At 51.5% G+C, this 23,945-nt stretch overlaps 6 protein-coding genes across 18 annotated transcripts in view; 5 read left to right on the forward strand and 1 right to left on the reverse strand.

The window, feature by feature from the left end:
- UBAP2 (ubiquitin associated protein 2) overlaps positions 1-23,945 on the reverse strand; it is a 121,705-nt gene that overhangs the window by 2,163 nt on the left and 95,597 nt on the right. For 12 of the 13 annotated variants that reach the window (XM_061477199.1, XM_061477201.1, XM_061477200.1 and 9 more), the window contains 5 exons: positions 4,978-5,056; positions 3,300-3,514; positions 1,888-1,987; positions 1,699-1,806; positions 173-240 (listed from right to left, as the gene is read on the reverse strand). In XM_061477199.1, coding sequence (XP_061333183.1) covers positions 173-240; positions 1,699-1,806; positions 1,888-1,987; positions 3,300-3,514; positions 4,978-5,056 — 570 coding nt within the window. The remainder of the gene's footprint in view (positions 1-172; positions 241-1,698; positions 1,807-1,887; positions 1,988-3,299; positions 3,515-4,977; positions 5,057-23,945) is intronic. The other variant, XM_061477203.1, reaches the window with a different exon arrangement.
- On the forward strand, positions 8,745-9,717 carry LOC133281533 (interferon-like). Its single transcript, XM_061477188.1, has one exon. The coding sequence runs from the start codon at positions 8,931-8,933 to the stop codon at positions 9,672-9,674; it is 744 nt and encodes a 247-aa protein (XP_061333172.1). The 5' UTR covers positions 8,745-8,930; the 3' UTR covers positions 9,675-9,717.
- Positions 13,997-14,847, forward strand: LOC133281553 (interferon-like). Its single transcript, XM_061477248.1, is given in 3 exon segments — positions 13,997-14,776; positions 14,778-14,798; positions 14,800-14,847. Coding segments are annotated over 3 exon segments (573 nt in total). The 5' UTR covers positions 13,997-14,272.
- On the forward strand, positions 16,861-17,759 carry LOC133281517 (interferon-like). Its single transcript, XM_061477169.1, has one exon. The coding sequence runs from the start codon at positions 17,137-17,139 to the stop codon at positions 17,710-17,712; it is 576 nt and encodes a 191-aa protein (XP_061333153.1). The 5' UTR covers positions 16,861-17,136; the 3' UTR covers positions 17,713-17,759.
- LOC133281511 (interferon-like) lies at positions 19,725-20,623 on the forward strand. The gene has a single exon (XM_061477162.1). The coding sequence runs from the start codon at positions 20,001-20,003 to the stop codon at positions 20,574-20,576; it is 576 nt and encodes a 191-aa protein (XP_061333146.1). The 5' UTR covers positions 19,725-20,000; the 3' UTR covers positions 20,577-20,623.
- LOC133281512 (interferon-like) lies at positions 22,589-23,487 on the forward strand. Its single transcript, XM_061477164.1, has one exon. It carries the CDS (start codon positions 22,865-22,867, stop codon positions 23,438-23,440), a length of 576 nt encoding a protein of 191 aa, XP_061333148.1. The 5' UTR covers positions 22,589-22,864; the 3' UTR covers positions 23,441-23,487.

Below are 23,945 nucleotides of genomic sequence, written 5' to 3' on the forward strand. Positions count from 1 at the left end.
GCTGCTGTCAGGAGCTGACAGGGCAGAAACAGTGGGACAGAAGGTGAGACTCCACTCCAACAGCAAACAGAACCAGAAATGCCATGGCCTGCTGACCCTGAAATCCTGTGAACAGGAGGGGACCATGAGCCTGGGCTCAGGCCATGCGGGAGGAGAGCACACCGTTGCTCACCTGAGTCTTGTTATAGACTGAGCCACTGATATCAGGCACACCTGTGTTACTTGAGGTCACTGAAACACCTGGAAAACAAGAAACAAGCCACCAACAATGAGAAAGTCAAACACACCCAGCACGAGCCAATGCTTTGCTGCTGGCACCTCTGGTGGTCACAGCAGGTGCACCTTTACTCCATTCACCATGTTGCTGCTGCTGCTGCTGCCCAGCCCTGGGGGACCCCTCTGCTCTCTGACCTCATATGGGAACAGAAGAAAAAGCTTGGCTCCTCACTCCTGCTGCAGAGTGGGAACCCAACCCACTGGGATAAATCACAGTCCAGTAGTCACTGCTTGGGTTCAAAGCACTTCGCAGGCAGCAGGTGGCTGCAACAAACACTCATATAAACTCACAAAAAGCCAACTTTCCCCTAGAATGAGGGATGCATTTGGCTCTACTGCAGCATTCAAGAGCTTTCCAGTAGTATGCTGAGCAATGAGACTCAGCAACTGCTACACATTTGAGTCCTTTGTCCTTTCACATCCTGCAGAAGGGTGAGGTCTGCAATACTCTTCTGATTCAGGCTGGCTTCCACCAGGACCAGCTGCTGCCACAACAGGCTCAGAAACACGCACTTACCAGCAAGGTGGCTCTCAAACCAGGCATGTATTCACAGTCTTATAAAGACTGTCTCCAATTATTCCACTTGGATCAGAATAAAACCAGTGGTTCCTTTGGCCAGTGAATCAGAGGACTGGACCTGGGAGGGCCTGCACTGCTCTAAGGTTGGCCCCTTCTCAGGAAAAGGGGGCTCCTTTTTGGATTGCTCCTCCACAGAGGAGAGTGTGATCATTGGCTGACGACAGTCCAGTTGGTGTTTCAAATGCACAGCAAATGCTTGGTATTTGCTTAAGCCCAGAGATGAACTAGTTAGTGCTAAGCAGTTCAGTAAACATTTTTCAGGTCCAACCAGCGTGTGCAGAATAAAGCTTTCACGTAAGCTGTATAAATTCTTCAGCCTTTACAGTCAGAAAGGAAACAGTTCCAGGCATGATACAATGCAATGAGTTAACAGGGTGTATGCACAGCAGCTGAAATAACAGCCCAGATGTGTGAACTGCCCTGATTGCCCCTAACACACAGCTGTCTTAGGTGCCTACCAAGAAACTCAAAATCTAGTCTTCATTTGGCAGAGGACCATTTCAGCAGCAGCATCCAGCTGCTTAGGCTTCCAAAGCACAGCACTGCTGCAGGACCACTATTCTTCAGCAAAGTAAACTTTCGCAGTGGAAACAGTTCACCATGTCTCCCGTGTATAATAGAGGACAAAGCTGCACATCAGCCACACAGATCCTTACACAAAGTTCAGCCACGAGGTTTAGAAGGAACAACTGGGCCATTAAAAAAGCATTTTGTATACGGGAGATGGAGAAACAGCTTGGATCATGACCCTGTTTAGAGCTGGCTGCTGTGTTGACGGCACAGCACTGGGAATCGGCCCTGCTAAGTCACACTGAAGATCAATCTCAAGTCTCATGTGTTACCTTTCCCAGGTCCAGTGCCAGCAGATTTGTTTTGTGCTTGAGATGACCCACTGTAGCCTCCTTTGCTGTAATCTCCAGCTGCCGTTCCCTGCGTTAAGTCATCATAGCCTGCCGGTGTGTACAAGACAAGGTGTTAGTGTGCAAGCAGCTGGGCAGGCACCCACGTGAGAGGCACAGTGGTAAGCATACCTGCCCCATAGCCATGCTGCCCATAGCCACTCGCTTGCTGGAAAGGAGTCGACGCGGTGTTCAGGTTGACTCCATGCTGTTTTGCAGATGCTGGAGGTACCTGGACAAAGGAAGGGAACAAAAAGCCCTGTCACCTGAGGAACAGCACACAAAACACAAGCTGCCTCTGCCATCTAGTGGGGAAGGCACCTCCACCTCCTGGAAAATTTAATATGGAGCTGGGAGCACTGGGATGGCACGGGACATGGCACTTATGCTTCCAGAAGTAACTATCTATAGTGGATTAGTGCAAGCTAGAGCCATCCCTCTGACTGCAGTGTAACCATGTCTCACACCAGGCTGCTTATTTCTTTCATACTGTTAAGGTAAACAGCAAATTCACAATTCACAACAAACACATGAAGCAGCAACCACAGTGCCCTCCCCCCAGAACCAAACAAAACAACAATTCCTGCCTGAGGCTGTTTCATAAAGCACTGTCCTACAGGGCCCAAAACCAGAATCATCTAGTCTTCCTGCCTGGAACATCACCTTTTCCCAAATAACCTTCTTCCACTGAAACTACCAGTACAGTGCTCTGACTTAATGGGGTCCCCTCTGACCTTGAAAGGATTTCCTAGGCACTCCAAGCTAACTGGAGCTTTGGGTCTCCTTTGGACTCTCCAGAGACTGGTAAGGGCTTTCAGGATCACCGAGTCAATGAGCTGTAACTTCTGCTATTTGCAGTAACCTGTGCAAGAGTCCGTGAGTTCTGCATTTTAAATTTCCTGCTCTCCTGTGGAAGGGACGGAAACTGGTTTCTCAAGCTTGCATGTTTTTGGAGATGCCTGGAAGGCTGGGGAAGATAATGCTACATACCATTTTCATGAGAATCCACCTGAGTACTGGATTCACTTCTAGGGTCTCCAGTATAAGAGAGAGAGATGGAACTATTAAAGCAGGTCTAGAGAAGGGCCACAACAATGCTCAGAGGGCTGGTGAACCTCTGCTATGAAGACAGGCTGAGAGAGCTAGGGTTGTTCAGCCTGGAGAAGAGAAGGCTCTGGGGATAACTTACTGAGACCCTTCAATACTTAAAGGGGGCTTATAGGAAAGATGGAGAAAAATTTTCTACCAGGTCCTGTACTGACAGGACAAAGGGCAATGGTTTTAAACTGAAAAAAAGGAGGTTTAAATTGGACATAAGGAAGGTATTTTTTATGACAAGGGTGGTGAGGCACTGGCACAGGTTGCCCAGCAAAGCTGTGACTGCCCCATCCCTGGCAGTGTTCAAGGCCAGATGATGCAGGGCTTTGAGTAACCTGATCTAGTGAATCAAAAACTATGATTCCAGGATGTAGACAGTTTGGGCTGGAGAGAGCAAAACCAGAGAGGCACGAAACGAGGGTTACAGCTTAGGCTGTCACACTTACAAACATGGTTGGCCCATACTGGAATGCACTGGGTACACCGGGCACACCAGCATAGTAAGGTAACCCAGTGTAGCTGTACCCTGGGGGCAGGGTCGGGTTGAGGAAGGGCTGCTGAGTCGTGTGGTGAGTCTGTGTCTGGTTCTGCTGCGGCTGGGCAAGCGTGGTTGCCGGAGCAGGGGAGGCAGAATCCCCACGGCCAAATTTTGTTACGTCACCTGCAAAAGAAGGAACTGATCAGAAAAGCTATCCAAGCTACTCCAAAAGTGGAGGACTCACAGGGCTCAAATCCTCTGAATACAAGCAGACCACTAAAGAATAGAGCATATCCTACACTTGAAAGCCAGCAGTTGTTTAGGGGAAGCACTCTCCTGGTCTCTCTTTCTGACGGCCACAAGGACATTGCCTATTTGTGGCACTGAACTCTGTGCTGTGGCTAATCCACTGATAAAGTGGAGATAACCAATACTTACCTATCTCACAAGGTCTGAGCAGACTCACTGCTATCAGATCATTGCAATAAAACATGCTAAAAGCAGGAAGTATGGTAAATAGCCAAAAGGCAAATGGTTGTTGGGTTAAAGTGTGACTTTCCTGGAGGTTAAATTGATTAGCTAGGCTTCATGGGCTGAAAGCAAGTTAGAATTTACAGGCAGTGATGGGTATATTTTTGTCAATGTCTGTTTATTTGTCAAGCATGACTAGTTAATATGTCTGGTTCCTCACACCACCAAAGTTCTGGAGACAGTAGCTGAAGGCCAGGAAAGCAAGGCTTGCATCGTGGGCCACCTTATTGAAGAAGTAGGAAGGGAAATTCGGTTAAAAACCCAAAAGCAGACTCCTGAGAGAAGTGATTATGAAGCAGAAAACTCTTGAACACCTGCATTTTCTGGCAGCCTACAGAACAGCACGCTCACATCTCTTTTAGGGAGGTTACATACATCAATCACATTATCTCATTCTTAGCCAGTACTCCTTTTTGCTGGTTACCAACAAGTATGACAACACTTAACACTGTCAATATAGGAACTGTACTATGCATAACTACACTTATAAGTTGCAATCTGGTCGCAGTAGATGAAAACCATGGGATGAAAATCCTGGATGGCACTAATGTCATCTCTGCACACCAGTAACTGAGGAGCAAGAGAAGGAATGAGTAAGGGCTTCTTAAAACCACATGCTTTTGCGAATGAAATCCCTTAGATTTGGAGAGGGTGAGGGACAGCCTGCTACATGGGAACATAACAGCGCTAAAATAGCAGTAACGAAGCATGGGTTGCTGCTGAGAAGAGTCTATTCCAGTGCCAAAAAAAGGAAGGCAAGCCAGTTGAATTTTGAGAAGAATGATTAAGCTACGGAATATCTTTCAAGCACCTGTATGTGCTCAGGAAGGGCACCAGATGGCACAGCATTTACACTCATAACAATTCTACGCTTGTTCTCAAAGGCTATCCAGCTCATTCCTATAAGTCACATATGAATTGCTGACCAAACCCATGAAGAAACACCAATGTCAGGGTTGAGAGAGAGATGCTCGCTTCTGTTTGTCTAGTTCGGACTGACGGTTTCAACTGCTTACAATAGGCAAAAACAACTGCTCTTTCACCAATGGCAGGATGACCTGCATCTAGAAACCAGCACATCTCACTTACCATCCTCATCTTTAAACAGCACTCACCTGAGTATGGATTGTTAGCAAGGCTCCCATCTCTGCCTGTCAAGGTTGCTGGAGCAGGGAATGTAATTCCATAGTAATCCTTGGAAAGAGACAACATTGTTTATTAATAGTTGAAACCATATCAAAAATGGACAGCTCTTACGAATCCTGCATTGTAATTGTAAGAAAATTTGTCAAGACAGAGGTTTGAGCAGAAGGTGACCTTATCGCTTACAGCAGAGCTTTAGATTAACCTGCATCCTCAACTTCAAAATAAACCTACTTTCTGATGTTTTTAGCATTGTGTAACAAATACTTCATCCTTAACAGTAAGCTAAAGACAACAACCACACACTTTTCCCTCCCAACCCTCAGCTCCGAGCTGTTACATTCCAGTGAGAAGACTCTTCCAGTACCTGGAAGAGCAACAGACCATCAGGAGCCAAAGACCTGGGATGTAGCCTAAAGGTTTGACCCTTGTGCCATACCCTATTTTCTAAAAGCGGAAACATCAGCTGGAAAACAGTACAAACATTTGAAAACAAGCCAAAAAAAAAAAAAAAAAAAAGAGGAAAATAGTAAAAAGAGTTACTACCAGATGACTGGGAAATTTATTTAAACTATGTTTCAGGAGAACTGTCCTGGGTTCAGCAGTAGCAGTCATTTTTTTCCTTCTTAGTAGCTGGTGCAGTGCTGTGGTTTTGACTTTCAGCCTGAGAACAATGCTGATAACACTGATGGTTTTAGTTGCTGCTCAGTAATGTTTACTCTGACCAAGGACTTTCTGAGCCTCATGCTCTGCCAGGGAAGAGGGGAAGCTGGGAGGAAGCAGAGACAGGACACCTGACCCAAACTAGCCAAAGGGGTATTCCATGCTACAGCACGTCATGCCCAGTATATAAACCAGGGGGCAGTTACCCAGAAGGACCAGATCACTGCTCAGGTCGGGCTGGGTATAGGTCAGTGTGTGGTGAGCAGTTGTATTCCCTTGTTATTTCCCTTATCATTATCATTATTGATGGTAGCAGTAGTGGTTTGTGTTATACCTTAGTTACTGGACTGCTCTTATCTCAGCCTGTGGTTACATTCTTTTGATTCTCCTCCCTATCCCTCTGGGAGTGGGGGGAGGAAGGGGGGCAGTGAGCAAGTGGCTGCATGGTTTTGAGTTACCAGCTGGGTTTAAACCACGACAAGAACTCTCCAAAGTGGGATGTGCAAGACAATCCATTGGGGCGCATGAAAAATTGGGTTTGGTACCGTTAATAAAATAAAACAACATAATGAAAAAAAAATAGTGCTTGTTTAACCTTCAATCCTTTTTTAACTTTTATTTTTGTGTATGCTTTATAACAGTCAGATTAGCACAGTATCATAGGTATGTAATTCAGAAATAAAAATATATTGGGGATGAGTGCTCAGAAATTTATAACTGATGGGGTGTGCAATCAAAAAAGGTGTAGACCACTGCCTCAGATCATTCTTCTAGGTCTTCTACAGGAAAGTAAGAAAGGCCTCACCCTAGAAAGCCTGCACTCCAAGATCACAGCACATGTCAGCAAAAATGAAGTGGCATTTTGCCTCAATTTGGGAGAAAAAGAGAAAAGTTAGCCCTTTGCTACGGGGCTAGTACTCTACTATGCATTTTTCTTTTAATTCTTACTGTTTACTCCTCATCACCTCTGATACGTTGAGATATAACCATTTCCACACATCTCCAACACTGAAAATCACGGAATGGTTTGGGTTGTAAAGGACCTTAAAGCTCATCCAGTTCCAACCCCCTGCCACATGCAGGGACACCTTCCACTAGACCAGGTTGCTCCAAGCCACATCCAGCCTGGCCTTGAACACTGCCAGGGATGGGGCAGCCACAGCTTCTCTGGGCAACCTGTGCCAGGATCCCACCACTCTCATAGTGAAGAATTTCTTCCTCATGTCTAATCTCAATCTCTCCTCTGTCAGGTTAAGGCCATTCCCCCTTGTCTTGTCACTACATGCCTTTGTAAAAAGCCGACTGTAGGTTTTTTGTATAGTGCCTTTAGGCACTGGAGCTGCTCTAAGGTCTCCCTGGAGCCTTCTCTTTTCCAGGCTGAACCAGCCCAGCTCTCTCAGCCTGTCTCCAGCGCAGAGGTGCTCCAGCCCTCAGAGAATCTCCATGGCCTCATCTGGACTTGCTCAAGCAGGTGTATGCCCCTCTTGTGATGGGGGCCCCAGAACCGCACCTAGTATTCCAAGTGAGGTCTCACAAGAGCACACTAAAGGGGTAGAATCACATCCTTTGACCTGCTGGTCATGCTCCTTTTGATGCAGCCCAGCATGCTGCTGGTTTCTGAGCTGCAAGTGCACACTGCCCAGTCATGTGGAGCTTCTTGTCATCCAACACTCCCAAGTCCTTCTCCTCAGGCTGCTCTCAATCCATTCTCCACCCACCTTGTATTTGTGCTTGGGATTGCCCCAACCCAAGGAAGAATATTCTCTTCCTTCATACCTGCCTCTACAAATTCCCTGGCACCTCAAATGCTCTTTCACAGTTGACAGCACCTTCCACTTTCTGTATTTCTGTGCCTCACCTCCATTTCCTACACCCTATCCTCCATCACTGAACACAAAATATTCCAACAAAGACTAAGTATTACAGGTGCTTTCTGTAACTTGAAACAGTGCCATATTTCATCATCCTTTCATTGCCAGGTAATTCCACCTAATCAACTCTGGCAAAAAACATTCAATAAAGTACAACCAAATTAACATTAGAAGTCTTAAAGCACCACTCCCATTTCATTCCAAGGAAAAAGTCAACAAAAAAAGAATGTGAGAATACATCTGAGCAGGATTCAGTGGAGAGGGGCTCTTCATCAGGGACTGTAGCTATAGACAAGGGGTGATGGGTTTAAACTTAAACAGGCAAAGTTCAAGTTAGATATAAGGAAGAAGTTCTTTACTGTGAGGGTGGTGAGGCACAGGCACAGGTTGCCCAAGGAAGTGGTAAATGCCCCATCCCTGGCAGTGTTCAAGGCCAGGTTGGACAGAGCCTTGGGGCAACATGGTCTAGTGTGAGGCATCCCTGGCTACGGCAGGGGGTTGGAACCAGATGATCTTGAGGAACTTTCCAACCCAAACCATTCTATGATTCTGTGATATGAACTGGAAATGACACACTAGCATTCTTCGCCTATATAAACTGGACAAAATATAACCAAACCCTCGTGAGAACAGGGTCTAAGGATTGCAACTATTTCCACTGTCCCTCAGGTGGGGGAAAACCACCTGACAAATATTCCCACCTGCTCCTGCAACATCTAATGTTGTATAATTTCTACAGTAAATTCAAAATGTAATAATCCCCCCCCCCCCCCATCTAGAAATCACAACCACTGCATGAATAGCTGAAAAATAGCATTTATGCATTTGTTTGTAAATATCAACATGCTGAAGAGAAATAGACTGGGAAATGTAAAAACTGAAACTGACAGATGACCACAGAAATATTCTGTGAGATATTTGCAGAGAGGAGAAACTCCTCCGCAGCAAGGCTGTAGATGTAATAGTGAAAGGAAAAGGAAACAGAAAGGAAAAGGAAAAAAAAAAAAAGAGAAAGTAGACTGACACATTAAAAATATTTCCAATAAAAAAAGGAAAACATGTATTAACTCATATAAACAAATAGAAAAAAAATGAAATAAGAGAAATTGATACGGATAGGCAGAGAGACTTGAAAATAAAAGCAAAGAAAGATAATGAACAAAACAGACAAAAAGGAAATCCTGAAGGCAACCCAAAATCCACATTTTCATGTCCCCTGCTGAACCATAACAGCACAGCAGTATGGGACCCCTCTGCACCCCAACAACATTCATGGGAAAGAACCAGCTCCCCCTTCCCTTCCTTAGAGCAGGGCAAACCCCTGCTCAGACTTTGGACAAGTAGAAAAAAAAAAGGCCTAAGGAAAAACTAAACAGAAAGCAAAACTGAAAATGGAACTAGGGAAATCCTGTCTAGAGAATGGTGATGATGAATGGAAAGTGGTGCCATATATAAGGCTGCCACCTGGCAGAACCCCCAGCACAGTGCCAACCAGCACCACCACCGAGACGCGGCACGCTCCTGCCCAGCACCCCCCAGGCAGCACCCACAGCCCCACCATGCCTACGCCCGCAACCCCACAGCCCCGCCTGGGCTGCGGCGCCCCGGCGCTCCTGCTCCTCTTGACGGCTCTCGCCACCGGCCTCGCCTGCCACCACCGGCCTGCCCGCGATGACACCTTCCCCTGGCGCAGCCTCCAGCTCCTCCAGGCCATGGCTCCCAGCCCCACACCGCCCTGCCAACACCAGCAGGCGCCCCTCTTCCCCGACACCCTCCTGCACATCAGCCACCCGCAGCAAGCCGCCGCCACCGCCCTCCGCATCCTCCAGCACCTCTTCCACACCCTCAGCAGCCCCAGCACCCCCCAGCACTGGCACAACGAGCCACGCCACCAGCTCCTCAACAGCCTCCAGCACCGCATCCAGCGCCTCCAGCACTGCCTGTCAGGCAATGTCAGACGCTTTCGAAGCCGAGGACCCCACAACCTGCTGCTCACGATCAACAAATACATCCATGGCATCAATGGCTACCTCCATGCCCACAGCTACAGCGCCTGCGCCTGGGACCACGTTCGCCTTGAAGTTCACTCCTTGTTCCAACACTTGGACAAACTCTTCCGGCGAATGAAAAGCTGATTTGCTCCCATGCTCTGCCAACCCCAGCACCAAATGCCTGTCCTCAGCCAACGTCGGTGGCCATGGGCTGGGATTGATCTGGGTTGCCAGAGCTCCTCCAGGCAGGATCCTGCGCTGAGAGGGAATGGGCATGACCACATTGAGGCTAAAGCTGGGCTGTGGGACAGCCGCACTGCTCATACTGCTGGCGAGGCAGGAGGGGGATTGCTGTGCTGCATGCTTATGGACGAGGGGATGGGAGAGGGGTGATATTTATTACCTGTGGAGATATCCAGACTATCCAGGCTGTGACCTCCACTGATGGAGGGGGAAGTCCCCATGGACAATGAGAGACTCTTGCAAAAATGAAAGAACTCTTATTTATATATTTATTTAGCTGACCATGGGTTATTTATTTATTTATTTTTGTCCTTCTTGCAAATAAAGATTTTTTGTAAAAACAAAAAAGAAGGAAAAAGAGGTGGTCATCATGCATGTACCTGATAAGCAAAGACAGGGAATCTCCAGCCAGGCAGGGATGAGTCTCCCTCCTGCAGCCCAGCCCCCCAGTACCTCCTGCCCTGGCCAAAGGCTCCAAACAGCAACCTACTTTCAGTGACCCACCATGGTCCTTCAAGCCCATAGGCATCTCCTGCTGATGCCAGACCCTGGGAGCACATGCTTGCCCAGATGACATGATGCTTGCCCTGCGTGCACCTCCTCTCCCATCATCCACCTTCTTCCTTCCCAACCCTTTCCCCCTACTAAAACATGATAGTCTCTTCCCAACAACGACCCTATCACAAACCACCCCACAGCAATGCCTAAGTACTGCTAGGTGCACCAAGCAGAGTAACACGGACAAGATGCACCTGAAAAAGGCATGGACAGGACCCACCAAAGCCTGTGACATTTTGACAAGGAACAGCATACCAGCACTGCAACCCCCCCACAAAAGCATAAATACAAGCTCGGCAGAGAATAGATTGAGAGCAGCCCTGAGGAAAAAGACTTGGGGGTGTTGGTTGATGAGAAGCACAATATGACCAACATGCTCAACATGGGGAGTGTGTGCTTACAGCCCAGTAACAAACCCTATATGCTGCGCTGCATCAAAAGGAACATGAGAAGCTGGTCAAGGGAGAGGATCTTGCCCCTTTGCTCTGCTCTCGTGACACCCCCCTGCTGTCTTGCATCCAGGTCTGGGGCAATGACACAAGAGGGGAATGGAGCTGCTTGAGCGAGTCCAGAGGAGGCCATGGAAATTCTCTGAGAGCTGGAGCAGCTCTGCTCTGGAGCCAGGCTGAGAGAGCTGGGCTTGCTCAGCCTGGAGAAGAGAAGGCTCCAAGGAGACCTTGGAGCAGCTTCCAGTGCCTAAAGGTGCTACAAGAAACCTGGAGATGGGATTTTTACTAAGGCCTTTAGGGATGAAGGCGAATGGCTTTAAACTGACAGAGAGGAGACTGAGATTAGACATGAGGACGAAATTCTTCACTATGAGAGTGCTGGGACCCTGGCACAGGTTACCCAAGGAAGCTATGGCTGTCAAATCCCTGCCAGTGTTCAAGGCCAGGTTAAGCAGGGCTTGGAGGAAACTGGTCTAGTGGAAGGTGTCCCATGGCAGGGATTGGAACTGGATGAGCTTTAAGGTCCCTTTCAAACCTAAACATTCTGAGATTCTATGAACATGAGAAAACAGATCAGGGAAGTTGTGAGATGGCCATTCCTGGAGATATACGCAAAAGCATCACTGGAAAACCCAACAGCAACCTCCTCTGATAAGACCTCTCCTCAGAACAAGGATGCACTAAGGAACCTCCACAGAAAAATACACCACTGGAATAAAAATAAACCAACAAAAAGACATGATGCACAGAGAAAGATAAAAACAAACACAGAAACTGAGAAGCTGCAGTAGTATCAGGGATTACATAATACAAATGCAAATCACCAAGAAAACCTAGAAATTTCGGGAGAAAACCTTGTCTGTAGAGAGTATTTTGCTCCACACCACAAAAAGACATAGTGCTCAAAAAAAATACCTCAAAACAGGCAAAACCAGAATACAAATGAATCTACTACTGGCTGAATCTTCACAATTGTTAAAAAAACAACTGTTAAGAAAAGAGTGCTAGTCCCCCAAAACCAGGTCTTTCAAATAGGCAAAACAAACCAAAGGCATTATAGAAGCTTCAACAATACAGAAACAGGACTCAACTGATGAATTGAGAACCGCTTCCACAAAGGACATCTGAACAGACAAAGATCATACAATGATAAAAAAACACATCATTTAACAAATAACAAAAAAAAAAAAAACCACAAATGAAAACAAAGATGATAATATACCAAAAGCAAAACCCCACAAACACTACTAAAACCCAACAGAAAAAAAAGGGACTTGGGCAGGAAGGGAAATCCAGCGAAAAAACAACTGGAAAGAGACAGGCACAGAGGAAAAGCAGAAACCACAAAAAACTCACCAGCAGCACAAGCGCCCCACATGTGGCTGCCCCTGAGCTTTCCCGCCTCCACGAACCGCTACATCAAAACCCCTGCCGCCATAACCGGCACCAACCCAAACATAACCACAAAGCACGGCCAAGGACTTCCCCACCCACAGACACCCCAGAAAAGGCTCTTCCCCAGGAGCAGCACAGACCCCAGCCCAAAATGGAAACCAGTTCTCCAGCCTGTGCACATACTACTGAATGCCAGCACAGCCTTCAGATGCATCAGCCACTGCCACCAGTTTCTCATCAGCCACAAACTTGCTGAGGTGTCACTTTAGCCCTTCACTCACTGCACTGATTAAAAAGTTGAATTAGACCAGACCCCGTTTTGGTCCCTGACAACCCCCACCGACTGCAGGCCTCCAATTGTATTCTACTCTGTTGATCACAGTGCTCTCAGCTCTGCCATTCAAGACAGTCCTCAGCCCATCTCGCTGTCCGTTCATTTAACCTACACTCCTGACCTCACCTACGAGGGTTTTATTGGAGACATTGCCAAAAGCCTTGCGGAAGTGATACGATTTAGCGTAAGGCGTCCCTGCCCACAGCAGGGGGGTTGGAACTAGATGATCTTAAGGTCCTTTCCAACCCTCATGATTCTATGATTCCATAAGTAAAGGCTGATAACATGCACTGCTCTCGCCTTGTAAACCCATCGTGCCCTGTCATTGTAAAAGGCTCTGAGTTTGGCCAAGCAAGATCTACCCTTGGTGAATCCATGCTGACCACTCCTCAGGGACTTCTTTCCTTTAACATCCTTGGTTCTGACCACCCGAAGGACCTATTCCATCACCTTTCCAGGGATGGAGATCAGAACGACTGGCTAACGGTTTCCCGCGTCCTCTTCCTTTCCCTCGCTGATGATGGAGTGACGTTGGCCTTCCTTCACTCCTTGGACACCTCTCCCATTTTCCACGCGTATCCAAGGATGAGGAAGGCAGCAGAACAACATCTGAGAGCTCCCTCAGCACCTTTGGCGACATCCTCTCAGGGCCCAGGGGTTTATGGGCGTTGAGTCTGTCCAGCCTATCCATAACTCAACTCTCTGCAACCAGGGGGTGAAAGCTTACTTTCTCTGGCCTTCAGCTCTTACCTTCCTTTCCCTGCTGATATATACGAAGAAGCCCTTCTTGCTGTACTGACGTCTTTCGCAAGGCTCAGTCCCAAGTGCACCTTCGCCTTCCTCGTTCTACCTCTGCATACAGTGACAATGGTCCTTTTTGATCTCCCAGTTGGATTGCCCTCTTTTCCACCTCCAGTAATTCTTCACCACGAAGGCGGTGAGACAATGTCACAGCTTACCCAGAGCACTCCTAGCCACCCCATCCCTCAGCAAGGGCCTTTGAGCACAAAGGACATTTCAACTCACAAGGCCACCGACAACCACCTCTGATGCCAAGCCTCAGCACAAGAAGTCACACAGGACCTCCAGAAAAAAAGACATCACTGAAAAAAAAACATTTTACAGAAGATAGAAATGATGCACAACCAGTGATAAAAAACAAAATCGGAGAGAAACAAAGAAATGGCACAATTTACCCAAAAAAGAGAATAAGCAATGATGTCATCACTGAATACAATGATGTCATCCCACACAAAACAGTACCAAAACCAAAACCCCGCAACCACTACTACAGCCCAACAAAAGGAAAAGGGAATTGGGCAGGAAGGGAAATCCAGCACAACACAACTGCAAAGAGACAGGGACAAAGAGGAAAAGCAGAAACCACAAAAAACTCACCAGCAGCACAAGCGCCCCACATGTGGCTGCCCCTGAGCTTTCCCGCCTCCACGAACCGCTACATCAAAACCCCTGCCGCCATAACCGGCACCAACCCAAACACAACCACAAAGCACGGCCAAGGACTTCCCCACCCACAGACACCCCAGAAAAGGCTCTTCCCCAGGAGCAGCACAGACCCCAGCCCAAAATGGAAACCACAACCGGCAAGCGGCCGCAAGCGGAAAGCGAGGAAGGGGAAGCCGCGGTGGCACCACATAAAGCTGCCACCCGGCAGAACCCCCAGCACAGCGCCCACCCGCACCACCACCGAGACGCGGCACGCTCCTGCCCAGCACCCCCCAGGCAGCACCCACAGCCCCACCATGCCTACGCCCGCAACCCCACAGCCTCGCCTGGGCTGCGGCGCCCCGGCGCTCCTGCTCCTCTTGACGGCTCTCGCCACCGGCCTCGCCTGCCACCACCGGCCTGCCCGCGATGACACCTTCCCCTGGCGCAGCCTCCAGCTCCTCCAGGCCATGGCTCCCAGCCCCACACCGCCCTGCCAACACCAGCAGGCGCCCCTCTTCCCCGACACCCTCCTGCACATCAGCCACCCGCAGCAAGCCGCCGCCACCGCCCTCCGCATCCTCCAGCACCTCTTCCACACCCTCAGCAGCCCCAGCACCCCCCAGCACTGGCACAACGAGCCGCGCCACCAGCTCCTCAACAGCCTCCAGCACCGCATCCAGCGCCTCCAGCACTGCCTGACGGACAACGCCACGCTCTTCCCGGGACAAGGGCCTCGCAGCCCGCTGCTCACCATCAACAAATACTTCCGACACATCCAGTTCCTGCGCACCCACAACCACAGCGCCTGCGCCTGGGACCCACGTCCGCCTCGAAGCTCGCCCTCTGCTTCCAGCACCTGCACAACCTCACCCGCACCGTGCCCAATTAGCCCAGCGACCCCACGCTCCCGCACCGCCCCGACACCAGCAACACCGGGGCAGCGCCCGCGCGCACCCGCCTCGGGCCTACAGCACCCTCCGACACAGCCGCCGCAAGAGACGCCCTGACCCCGCGTCTCTCCTGCGCCCGCTGCTCCCCGACACCCCTGCTCTATTTATTGGCACACACGATGCCACCTATTTATTCACCTATTTATTCACACCAAATAAAGACCTCTTGACGAAACCTGCCACTGCTTCTCTTCTCACAGCGCACCAACCTCTGCTTGGTCTTTGGTGAAGCTCAAGACGCAGTGCCCTTAACTGTGCCCTCTGAAACCTCTGTAGGTTTTTGTCTGCCCAGTTCTCCAGCCTGTGCACATACTACTGAATGCCAGCACAGCCTTCAGATGCATCAGCCACTGCCACCAGTTTCTCATCAGCCACAAACTTGCTGAGGTGTCACTTTAGCCCTTCACTCACTGCACTGATTAAAAAGTTGAATTAGACCAGACCCCGTTTTGGTCCCTGACAACCCCCACCGACTGCAGGCCTCCAATTGTATTCTACTCTGTTGATCACAGTGCTCTCAGCTCTGCCATTCAAGACAGTCCTCAGCCCCATCTCGCTGTCCGTTCATTTAACCTACACTCCTGACCCTCACCTACGAGGGATTTTATTGGAGACATTGCCCAAAAGCCTTGCGGAAGTGATACGATTTAGCGTAAGGTGTCCTTGCCACAGCAGGGGGGTTGGAACTAGATGATCTTAAGGTCCTTTCCAACCCTCATGATTCTATGATTCCATAAGTAAAGGTGATAACATGCACTGCTCTCCCCTTGTAAACCCATCGTGCCCTGTCATTGTAAAAGGCTCTGAGTTTGGCCAAGCAAGATCTACCCTTGGTGAATCCATGCTGACCACTCCTCAGGGACTTCTTTCCTTTAACATCCTTGGTTCTGACCACCGAAGGACCTATTCCATCACCTTTCCAGGGATGGAGATCAGAACGACTGGCTAACGGTTTCCCGCGTCCTCTTCCTTTCCCTCGCTGATGATGGAGTGACGTTGGCCTTCCTTCACTCTTGGACACCTCTCCCATTCTCCACGCGTATCCAAGGATGAGGAAGGCAGCAGAACAACATTGCCAGCTCCCTCAGCACCTTTGGCGACATCCTCTCAGGGCCCAGGGGTTTATGGGCGTTGAGTCTGTCCAGCCTATCCATAACTCAACTCTCTGCAAACCAGGGGGTTGAAGCTTACTTTCTCTGGCCTTCAGCCTCTTACCTTCCTTTCCCTGCTGATATATACGAAGAAGCCCTTCTTGCTGTACTGACGTCTTTCGCAAGGCTCAGTCCCAAGTGCACCTTCGCCTTCCTCGTTCTACCTCTGCATACAGTGACAATGGTCCTTTTTGATCTCCCAGTTGGATTGCCCTCTTTTCCACCTCCAGTAATTCTTCACCACGAAGGCGGTGAGACAATGTCACAGCTTACCCAGAGCACTCCTAGCCACCCCATCCCTCAGCAAGGGCCTTTCAGCACAAAGGACATTTCAACTCACAAGGCCACCGACAACCACCTCTGATGCCAAGCCTCAGCACAAGAAGTTACACAGGACCTCCAGAAAAAAAGACATCACTGAAAAAAAAACATTTTACAGAAGATAGAAATGATGCACAACCAGTGATAAAAAACAAAATCGGAGAGAAACAAAGAAATGGCACAATTTACCCAAAAAAGAGAATAAGCAATGATGTCATCACTGAATACAATGATGTCATCCCACACAAAACAGTACCAAAACCAAAACCCCGCAACCACTACTACAGCCCAACAAAAGGAAAAGGGAATTGGGCAGGAAGGGAAATCCAGCACAACACAACTGCAAAGAGACAGGGACAAAGAGGAAAAGCAGAAACCACAAAAAACTCACCAGCAGCACAAGCGCCCCACATGTGGCTGCCCCTGAGCTTTCCCGCCTCCACGAACCGCTACATCAAAACCCCTGCCGCCATAACCGGCACCAACCCAAACACAACCACAAAGCACGGCCAAGGACTTCCCCACCCACAGACACCCCAGAAAAGGCTCTTCCCCAGGAGCAGCACAGACCCCAGCCCAAAATGGAAACCACAACCGGCAAGCGGCCGCAAGCGGAAAGCGAGGAAGGGGAAGCCGCGGTGGCACCACATAAAGCTGCCACCCGGCAGAACCCCCAGCACAGCGCCCACCCGCACCACCACCGAGACGCGGCACGCTCCTGCCCAGCACCCCCCAGGCAGCACCCACAGCCCCACCATGCCTACGCCCGCAACCGCACAGCCCCACCTGGGCTGCGGCGCCCCGGCGCTCCTGCTCCTCTTGACGGCTCTCGCCACCGGCCTCGCCTGCCACCACCGGCCTGCCCGCGATGACACCTTCCCCTGGCGCAGCCTCCAGCTCCTCCAGGCCATGGCTCCCAGCCCCACACCGCCCTGCCAACACCAGCAGGCGCCCCTCTTCCCCGACACCCTCCTGCACATCAGCCACCCGCAGCAAGCCGCCGCCACCGCCCTCCGCATCCTGCAGCACCTCTTCCACACCCTCAGCAGCCCCACCACCCCCCAGCACTGGCACAACGAGCCACGCCACCAGCTCCTCAACAGCCTCCAGCACCGCATCCAGCGCCTCCAGCACTGCCTGACGGACAACGCCACGCTCTTCCCGGGACAAGGGCCTCGCAGCCCGCTGCTCACCATCAACAAATACTTCCGACACATCCAGGACTTCCTGCGCACCCACAACCACAGCGCCTGCGCCTGGGACCACGTCCGCCTCGAAGCTCGCCTCTGCTTCCAGCACCTGCACAACCTCACCCGCACCGTGCCCAATTAGCCCAGCGACCCCACGCTCCCGCACCGCCCCGACACCAGCAACACCGGGGCAGCGCCCGCGCGCACCCGCCTCGGGCCTACAGCACCCTCCGACACAGCCGCCGCAAGAGACGCCCTGACCCCGCGTCTCTCCTGCGCCCGCTGCTCCCCGACACCCCTGCTCTATTTATTGGCACACACGATGCCACCTATTTATTCACCTATTTATTCACACCAAATAAAGACCTCTTGACGAAACCCGCCACTGCTTCTCTTCTCACAAGCGCACCAACCTCTGCTTGGTCTGTGGTGAAGCTCAAGACGCAGTGCCCTTAACTTGCCCTCTGAAACCTCTGTAGGTTTTTGTCTGCCCAGTTCTCCAGCCTGTGCACATACTACTGAATGCCAGCACAGCCTTCAGATGCATCAGCCACTGCCACCAGTTTCTCATCAGCCACAAACTTGCTGAGGTGTCACTTTAGCCCTTCACTCACTGCACTGATTAAAAAGTTGAATTAGACCAGACCCCGTTTTGGTCCCTGACAACCCCCACCGACTGCAGGCCTCCAATTGTATTCTACTCTGTTGATCACAGTGCTCTCAGCTCTGCCATTCAAGACAGTCCTCAGCCCATCTCGCTGTCCGTTCATTTAACCTACACTCCTGACCTCACCTACGAGGGTTTTATTGGAGACATTGCCAAAAGCCTTGCGGAAGTGATACGATTTAGCGTAAGGTGTCCCTGCCCACAGCAGGGGGGTTGGAACTAGATGATCTTAAGGTCCTTTCCAACCCTCATGATTCTATGATTCCATAAGTAAAGGCTGATAACATGCACTGCTCTCCCCTTGTAAACCCATCGTGCCCTGTCATTGTAAAAGGCTCTGAGTTTGGCCAAGCAAGATCTACCCTTGGTGAATCCATGCTGACCACTCCTCAGGGACTTCTTTCCTTTAACATCCTTGGTTCTGACCACCCGAAGGACCTATTCCATCACCTTTCCAGGGATGGAGATCAGAACGACTGGCTAACGGTTTCCCGCGTCCTCTTCCTTTCCCTCGCTGATGATGGAGTGACGTTGGCCTTCCTTCACTCCTTGGACACCTCTCCCATTCTCCACGCGTATCCAAGGATGAGGAAGGCAGCAGAACAACATCTGCCAGCTCCCTCAGCACCTTTGGCGACATCCTCTCAGGGCCCAGGGGTTTATGGGCGTTGAGTCTGTCCAGCCTATCCATAACTCAACTCTCTGCAACCAGGGGGTGAAAGCTTACTTTCTCTGGCCTTCAGCTCTTACCTTCCTTTCCCTGCTGATATATACGAAGAAGCCCTTCTTGCTGTACTGACGTCTTTCGCAAGGCTCAGTCCCAAGTGCACCTTCGCCTTCCTCGTTCTACCTCTGCATACAGTGACAATGGTCCTTTTTGATCTCCCAGTTGGATTGCCCTCTTTTCCACCTCCAGTAATTCTTCACCACGAAGGCGGTGAGACAATGTCACAGCTTACCCAGAGCACTCCTAGCCACCCCATCCCTCAGCAAGGGCCTTTCAGCACAAAGGACATTTCAACTCACAAGGCCACCGACAACCACCTCTGATGCCAAGCCTCAGCACAAGAAGTCACACAGGACCTCCAGAAAAAAAGACATCACTGAAAAAAAAACATTTTACAGAAGATAGAAATGATGCACAACCAGTGATAAAAAACAAAATCGGAGAGAAACAAAGAAATGGCACAATTTACCCAAAAAAGAGAATAAGCAATGATGTCATCACTGAATACAATGATGTCATCCCACACAAAACAGTACCAAAACCAAAACCCCGCAACCACTACTACAGCCCAACAAAAGGAAAAGGGAATTGGGCAGGAAGGGAAATCCAGCACAACACAACTGCAAAGAGACAGGGACAAAGAGGAAAAGCAGAAACCACAAAAAACTCACCAGCAGCACAAGCGCCCCACATGTGGCTGCCCCTGAGCTTTCCCGCCTCCACGAACCGCTACATCAAAACCCCTGCCGCCATAACCGGCACCAACCCAAACACAACCACAAAGCACGGCCAAGGACTTCCCCACCCACAGACACCCCAGAAAAGGCTCTTCCCCAGGAGCAGCACAGACCCCAGCCCAAAATGGAAACCACAACCGGCAAGCGGCCGCAAGCGGAAAGCGAGGAAGGGGAAGCCGCGGTGGCACCACATAAAGCTGCCACCCGGCAGAACCCCCAGCACAGCGCCCACCCGCACCACCACCGAGACGCGGCACGCTCCTGCCCAGCACCCCCCAGGCAGCACCCACAGCCCCACCATGCCTACGCCCGCAACCGCACAGCCCCACCTGGGCTGCGGCGCCCCGGCGCTCCTGCTCCTCTTGACGGCTCTCGCCACCGGCCTCGCCTGCCACCACCGGCCTGCCCGCGATGACACCTTCCCCTGGCGCAGCCTCCAGCTCCTCCAGGCCATGGCTCCCAGCCCCACACCGCCCTGCCAACACCAGCAGGCGCCCCTCTTCCCCGACACCCTCCTGCACATCAGCCACCCGCAGCAAGCCGCCGCCACCGCCCTCCGCATCCTCCAGCACCTCTTCCACACCCTCAGCAGCCCCACCACCCCCCAGCACTGGCACAACGAGCCACGCCACCAGCTCCTCAACAGCCTCCAGCACCGCATCCAGCGCCTCCAGCACTGCCTGACGGACAACGCCACGCTCTTCCCGGGACAAGGGCCTCGCAGCCCGCTGCTCACCATCAACAAATACTTCCGACACATCCAGGACTTCCTGCGCACCCACAACCACAGCGCCTGCGCCTGGGACCACGTCCGCCTCGAAGCTCGCCTCTGCTTCCAGCACCTGCACAACCTCACCCGCACCGTGCCCAATTAGCCCAGCGACCCCACGCTCCCGCACCGCCCCGACACCAGCAACACCGGGGCAGCGCCCGCGCGCACCCGCCTCGGGCCTACAGCACCCTCCGACACAGCCGCCGCAAGAGACGCCCTGACCCCGCGTCTCTCCTGCGCCCGCTGCTCCCCGACACCCCTGCTCTATTTATTGGCACACACGATGCCACCTATTTATTCACCTATTTATTCACACCAAATAAAGACCTCTTGACGAAACCCGCCACTGCTTCTCTTCTCACAAGCGCACCAACCTCTGCTTGGTCTGTGGTGAAGCTCAAGACGCAGTGCCCTTAACTTGCCCTCTGAAACCTCTGTAGGTTTTTGTCTGCCCAGTTCTCCAGCCTGTGCACATACTACTGAATGCCAGCACAGCCTTCAGATGCATCAGCCACTGCCACCAGTTTCTCATCAGCCACAAACTTGCTGAGGTGTCACTTTAGCCCTTCACTCACTGCACTGATTAAAAAGTTGAATTAGACCAGACCCCGTTTTGGTCCCTGACAACCCCCACCGACTGCAGGCCTCCAATTGTATTCTACTCTGTTGATCACAGTGCTCTCAGCTCTGCCATTCAAGACAGTCCTCAGCCCATCTCGCTGTCCGTTCATTTAACCTACACTCCTGACCTCACCTACGAGGGTTTTATTGGAGACATTGCCAAAAGCCTTGCGGAAGTGATACGATTTAGCGTAAGGTGTCCCTGCCCACAGCAGGGGGGTTGGAACTAGATGATCTTAAGGTCCTTTCCAACCCTCATGATTCTATGATTCCATAAGTAAAGGCTGATAACATGCACTGCTCTCCCCTTGTAAACCCATCGTGCCCTGTCATTGTAAAAGGCTCTGAGTTTGGCCAAGCAAGATCTACCCTTGGTGAATCCATGCTGACCACTCCTCAGGGACTTCTTTCCTTTAACATCCTTGGTTCTGACCACCCGAAGGACCTATTCCATCACCTTTCCAGGGATGGAGATCAGAACGACTGGCTAACGGTTTCCCGCGTCCTCTTCCTTTCCCTCGCTGATGATGGAGTGACGTTGGCCTTCCTTCACTCCTTGGACACCTCTCCCATTCTCCACGCGTATCCAAGGATGAGGAAGGCAGCAGAACAACATCTGCCAGCTCCCTCAGCACCTTTGGCGACATCCTCTCAGGGCCCAGGGGTTTATGGGCGTTGAGTCTGTCCAGCCTATCCATAACTCAACTCTCTGCAACCAGGGGGTGAAAGCTTACTTTCTCTGGCCTTCAGCTCTTACCTTCCTTTCCCTGCTGATATATACGAAGAAGCCCTTCTTGCTGTACTGACGTCTTTCGCAAGGCTCAGTCCCAAGTGCACCTTCGCCTTCCTCGTTCTACCTCTGCATACAGTGACAATGGTCCTTTTTGATCTCCCAGTTGGATTGCCCTCTTTTCCACCTCCAGTAATTCTTCACCACGAAGGCGGTGAGACAATGTCACAGCTTACCCAGAGCACTCCTAGCCACCCCATCCCTCAGCAAGGGCCTTTCAGCACAAAGGACATTTCAACTCACAAGGCCACCGACAACCACCTCTGATGCCAAGCCTCAGCACAAGAAGTTACACAGGACCTCCAGAAAAAAAGACATCACTGAAAAAAAAACATTTTACAGAAGATAGAAATGATGCACAACCAGTGATAAAAAACAAAATCGGAGAGAAACAAAGAAATGGCACAATTTACCCAAAAAAGAGAATAAGCAATGATGTCATCACTGAATACAATGATGTCATCCCACACAAAACAGTACCAAAACCAAAACCCCGCAACCACTACTACAGCCCAACAAAAGGAAAAGGGAATTGGGCAGGAAGGGAAATCCAGCACAACACAACTGCAAAGAGACAGGGACAAAGAGGAAAAGCAGAAACCACAAAAAACTCACCAGCAGCACAAGCGCCCCACATGTGGCTGCCCCTGAGCTTTCCCGCCTCCACGAACCGCTACATCAAAACCCCTGCCGCCATAACCGGCACCAACCCAAACACAACCACAAAGCACGGCCAAGGACTTCCCCACCCACAGACACCCCAGAAAAGGCTCTTCCCCAGGAGCAGCACAGACCCCAGCCCAAAATGGAAACCACAACCGGCAAGCGGCCGCAAGCGGAAAGCGAGGAAGGGGAAGCCGCGGTGGCACCACATAAAGCTGCCACCCGGCAGAACCCCCAGCACAGCGCCCACCCGCACCACCACCGAGACGCGGCACGCTCCTGCCCAGCACCCCCCAGGCAGCACCCACAGCCCCACCATGCCTACGCCCGCAACCGCACAGCCCCACCTGGGCTGCGGCGCCCCGGCGCTCCTGCTCCTCTTGACGGCTCTCGCCACCGGCCTCGCCTGCCACCACCGGCCTGCCCGCGATGACACCTTCCCCTGGCGCAGCCTCCAGCTCCTCCAGGCCATGGCTCCCAGCCCCACACCGCCCTGCCAACACCAGCAGGCGCCCCTCTTCCCCGACACCCTCCTGCACATCAGCCACCCGCAGCAAGCCGCCGCCACCGCCCTCCGCATCCTCCAGCACCTCTTCCACACCCTCAGCAGCCCCACCACCCCCCAGCACTGGCACAACGAGCCACGCCACCAGCTCCTCAACAGCCTCCAGCACCGCATCCAGCGCCTCCAGCACTGCCTGACGGACAACGCCACGCTCTTCCCGGGACAAGGGCCTCGCAGCCCGCTGCTCACCATCAACAAATACTTCCGACACATCCAGGACTTCCTGCGCACCCACAACCACAGCGCCTGCGCCTGGGACCACGTCCGCCTCGAAGCTCGCCTCTGCTTCCAGCACCTGCACAACCTCACCCGCACCGTGCCCAATTAGCCCAGCGACCCCACGCTCCCGCACCGCCCCGACACCAGCAACACCGGGGCAGCGCCCGCGCGCACCCGCCTCGGGCCTACAGCACCCTCCGACACAGCCGCCGCAAGAGACGCCCTGACCCCGCGTCTCTCCTGCGCCCGCTGCTCCCCGACACCCCTGCTCTATTTATTGGCACACACGATGCCACCTATTTATTCACCTATTTATTCACACCAAATAAAGACCTGTTGACGAAACCTGCCACTGCTTCTCTTCTCACAAGCGCACCAACCTCTGCTTGGTCTGTGGTGAAGCTCAAGACGCAGTGCCCTTAACTTGCCCTCTGAAACCTCTGTAGGTTTTTGTCTGCCCAGTTCTCCAGCCTGTGCACATACTACTGAATGCCAGCACAGCCTTCAGATGCATCAGCCACTGCCACCAGTTTCTCATCAGCCACAAACTTGCTGAGGTGTCACTTTAGCCCTTCACTCACTGCACTGATTAAAAAGTTGAATTAGACCAGACC

The sequence above is a fragment of the Pezoporus flaviventris genome, unplaced genomic scaffold (genome assembly GCF_033815535.1).
Source record: "Pezoporus flaviventris isolate CSIRO_AGI_PZ_B2104156 unplaced genomic scaffold, CSIRO_AGI_Pfla_v1 ptg000100l, whole genome shotgun sequence".
NCBI lineage: Eukaryota > Metazoa > Chordata > Aves > Psittaciformes > Psittacidae > Pezoporus > Pezoporus flaviventris.

What these genes read in the sequence shown, in the direction of transcription:
- LOC133281533 (XM_061477188.1), top strand. Translation starts at nt 8,931, where the DNA reads ATGGAACTAGGGAAATCCTGTCTAGAGAATGGTGATGATGAATGGAAA.
- LOC133281517 (XM_061477169.1), top strand. Translation starts at nt 17,137, where the DNA reads ATGCCTACGCCCGCAACCGCACAGCCCCACCTGGGCTGCGGCGCCCCG.
- LOC133281511 (XM_061477162.1), top strand. Translation starts at nt 20,001, where the DNA reads ATGCCTACGCCCGCAACCGCACAGCCCCACCTGGGCTGCGGCGCCCCG.
- LOC133281512 (XM_061477164.1), top strand. Translation starts at nt 22,865, where the DNA reads ATGCCTACGCCCGCAACCGCACAGCCCCACCTGGGCTGCGGCGCCCCG.